Genomic DNA, 2,416 nt, shown 5'->3' on the forward strand with positions numbered 1-2,416 from the left:
GGTGGAGCGCGGTGCGGGACCCCGTGCGGCCCGGACTCTCCTGCTGGGAACTAGCTGTTGTTCTCCGACTGCTTGACAGTGCCGGTGGCAGTCAAGTAAACCCGTTAAACTTTGGTGAACGCCTTCCAGTTTACAAAGTGACTTGCTAAATACTTTTATTCGCCGCATTGGCCCGAGCTGTCAAGTCGCCGGTTAAATTTTAGGGGCAGAAATGAACTGGGGAACACGGTTGTTTTTGCAGTTCCCAGCAAAGAGCGGTGTCTTTCTTTGAGGAGTCCTATGGAGTGAAGGAGTTTAGAGTGCCCACTGGCGAGCTCTCCATTGTGCTGGAAACCTCATGGCCACCCTGGCAGTGTCTGTGGTCCCGGAGGGAATGCTTTTGGACAGAATTGGTTCATTAATTCATCCAGGAAATAACCATTGAGTACCCACCAAAAGAGTTAAATGCTCTTCTAAGGCATTGGCGATACAGTCGTCTCCTTTGTGGAAATTGAAATCTACAGGGAAAAGAGACAATAAAAAAATGTATACTATGTCAAATGGTGCTAATTGACATTTTTTTAAAAAGGTCAACCAAATTCATGATCGACAATGACAGATGGAAACACGTGTGCAACTGGCGCCAGTGAGAGCTTTATATGTATCATGCATGCGTGAGTCAACTTAGCCTTTTATAGAAGTACAGACAGTCCTCTGGTTACGTTGTTTCATGGTTAGGTCACCATCTCCCATTTATTTATATATTAAAAAAGTTCCGTCATTCAACACATGTACGTATGTGCTTTATGTTTTTTATTATTTACCATAAGGTCAGGAATTAGCATCTTTCTTTTAAATTTTTTTACTGTTTCATTTCATTACTGCTGTGTATGTGCTCCATGTGAGTGGCGTAGGTGCTTATGTAGGTGGGTTCTGACTTACAACGAAAATCACGTTACATCGCTCCGTAGGAACGGATCTCTGATGTAACCTGAGGACCTACTGTAGAATAAACTTGCTTAATTAGACCTGCTTTCTGAGATAGCTACGCTTTTTCCAGCCCAGTGAAGCACCCCAACTTCTCTTTCAGATAATTGTCAGCAACACAGCAGTAAATATCAACATGAAGCAGATTATTATTGTAGATCATGCAGGGAGAACAAAGGGTAAAATATTTAACTGCAGCAGTGTTTGACTATATTCTGCGCAGTGAGAAAACCTGAAGTCATTTTCAAGGTCCACTATTTCTTCCTTCTTTTCAGTCAGGTCAAGTTTCTAAATCTCTGTTTTCTGGCTAATGAAAATAGAATTCCACTGAGTGTCCTATCTACCTACTCCAGGACTTCTGTGAGGATCAAATGAAATGAGGCATGGAAAAACGCTTCACTCACATTTGGTTAAAGTGAAATGTTTCCACCTGTCTATAAAGCAAGTCAAGTTGCTGGGCTAAAGAAACTCCTAGGGGGCTAGTCACAAGGGAGAGGAAGCCGGGTGTTGCTATGTGACATCATTACCTGGCACCCACAGTCACCATTTCCGGGTTGGGCTGGGCTGTGGGCCGCATTTTGTACCATGGGGTCTCGGTAATGTAGGCTTTGATTTGGTGGGCTGTTGCTCCAGAGTAGTGATGGGGCCTGTGTCCCACTTGGGGGAAGCTGAGTGTTGCTCTGTGGGTGCCAGGTCTGTGGTACCGTTTCTCTGTAAATGGCCAGTGCACCTTATGGCAGCTCCTGCGTTGAGCATCTGCCCCCTGGTGGTAAGTGCACATCATAGTGACCAGTCGGATGGGCACTTAGCATATTAGCCTTGTATATATATAGATTAGAGGGCCAGTACACGAAATTCACACACAGGTAGGGTCTCTAGCAGCTGCTGGCTGCCAGCTGGGGCCTCCCCTGGTTGTCTGCTGCTGTCACCGGCCTGGACCTTCCTTCACATCCACCTTGGCCTGGCACTACCCACTCCCCTGCTCCACCATCCCGCCACAGTCCCACTCTCGACAGAGCCCACTTGGGAGGGCAGCACCTCCACGGTCATCCACTGCCAGCGCCATGTTGCCGAGGCCCGCCATGTTCCATGCCACTCCCTGGTGGTCAGTGCACATCTAACTCTTGGTCAGTCGAACTCCCGCCCACGGGGACAATTTATGTATTAGCCTTATATTATATAGGATGTTTCCTAAGTAAGTACCTATCATGACAGGCTTTATTCTAAGCACAAGGGACAAAGAAGTGAAGAAAACAGCCTCACAGAGTTTGGTGCAAGAGACTGAGACTAACAAGTATAACAATTTAGTAAAATGTATATCAGATTAGCTGGAGAGAAAAAATAAAGCAGGAAATGGGATAGGAAGTGAGTAGAGAGGGTGTTGAAATTTTAGATGATATGGCCAGGGAAGGTCTCACTGAGAATGTGACACGAGAAAAATCTGAAGGAT

At 45.9% G+C, this 2,416-nt stretch overlaps 1 protein-coding gene across 1 annotated transcript in view; it reads right to left on the bottom strand.

The window, feature by feature from the left end:
• STARD9 (StAR related lipid transfer domain containing 9) overlaps positions 1 to 2,032 on the bottom strand; it is a 109,102-nt gene extending 107,070 nt beyond the window's left edge. The window contains exons 1-2 of the mRNA XM_015557524.1: positions 1,990 to 2,032; positions 433 to 497 (exon numbers count right to left, since the gene is read on the bottom strand). Of these exons, the coding sequence (XP_015413010.1) occupies positions 433 to 497; positions 1,990 to 2,032 (108 nt within the window). The remainder of the gene's footprint in view (positions 1 to 432; positions 498 to 1,989) is intronic.
• Positions 2,033 to 2,416: the final 384 nt, after the last annotated feature.

This window comes from Myotis davidii, unplaced genomic scaffold (assembly GCF_000327345.1).
Source record: "Myotis davidii unplaced genomic scaffold, ASM32734v1 scaffold46, whole genome shotgun sequence".
NCBI lineage: Eukaryota > Metazoa > Chordata > Mammalia > Chiroptera > Vespertilionidae > Myotis > Myotis davidii.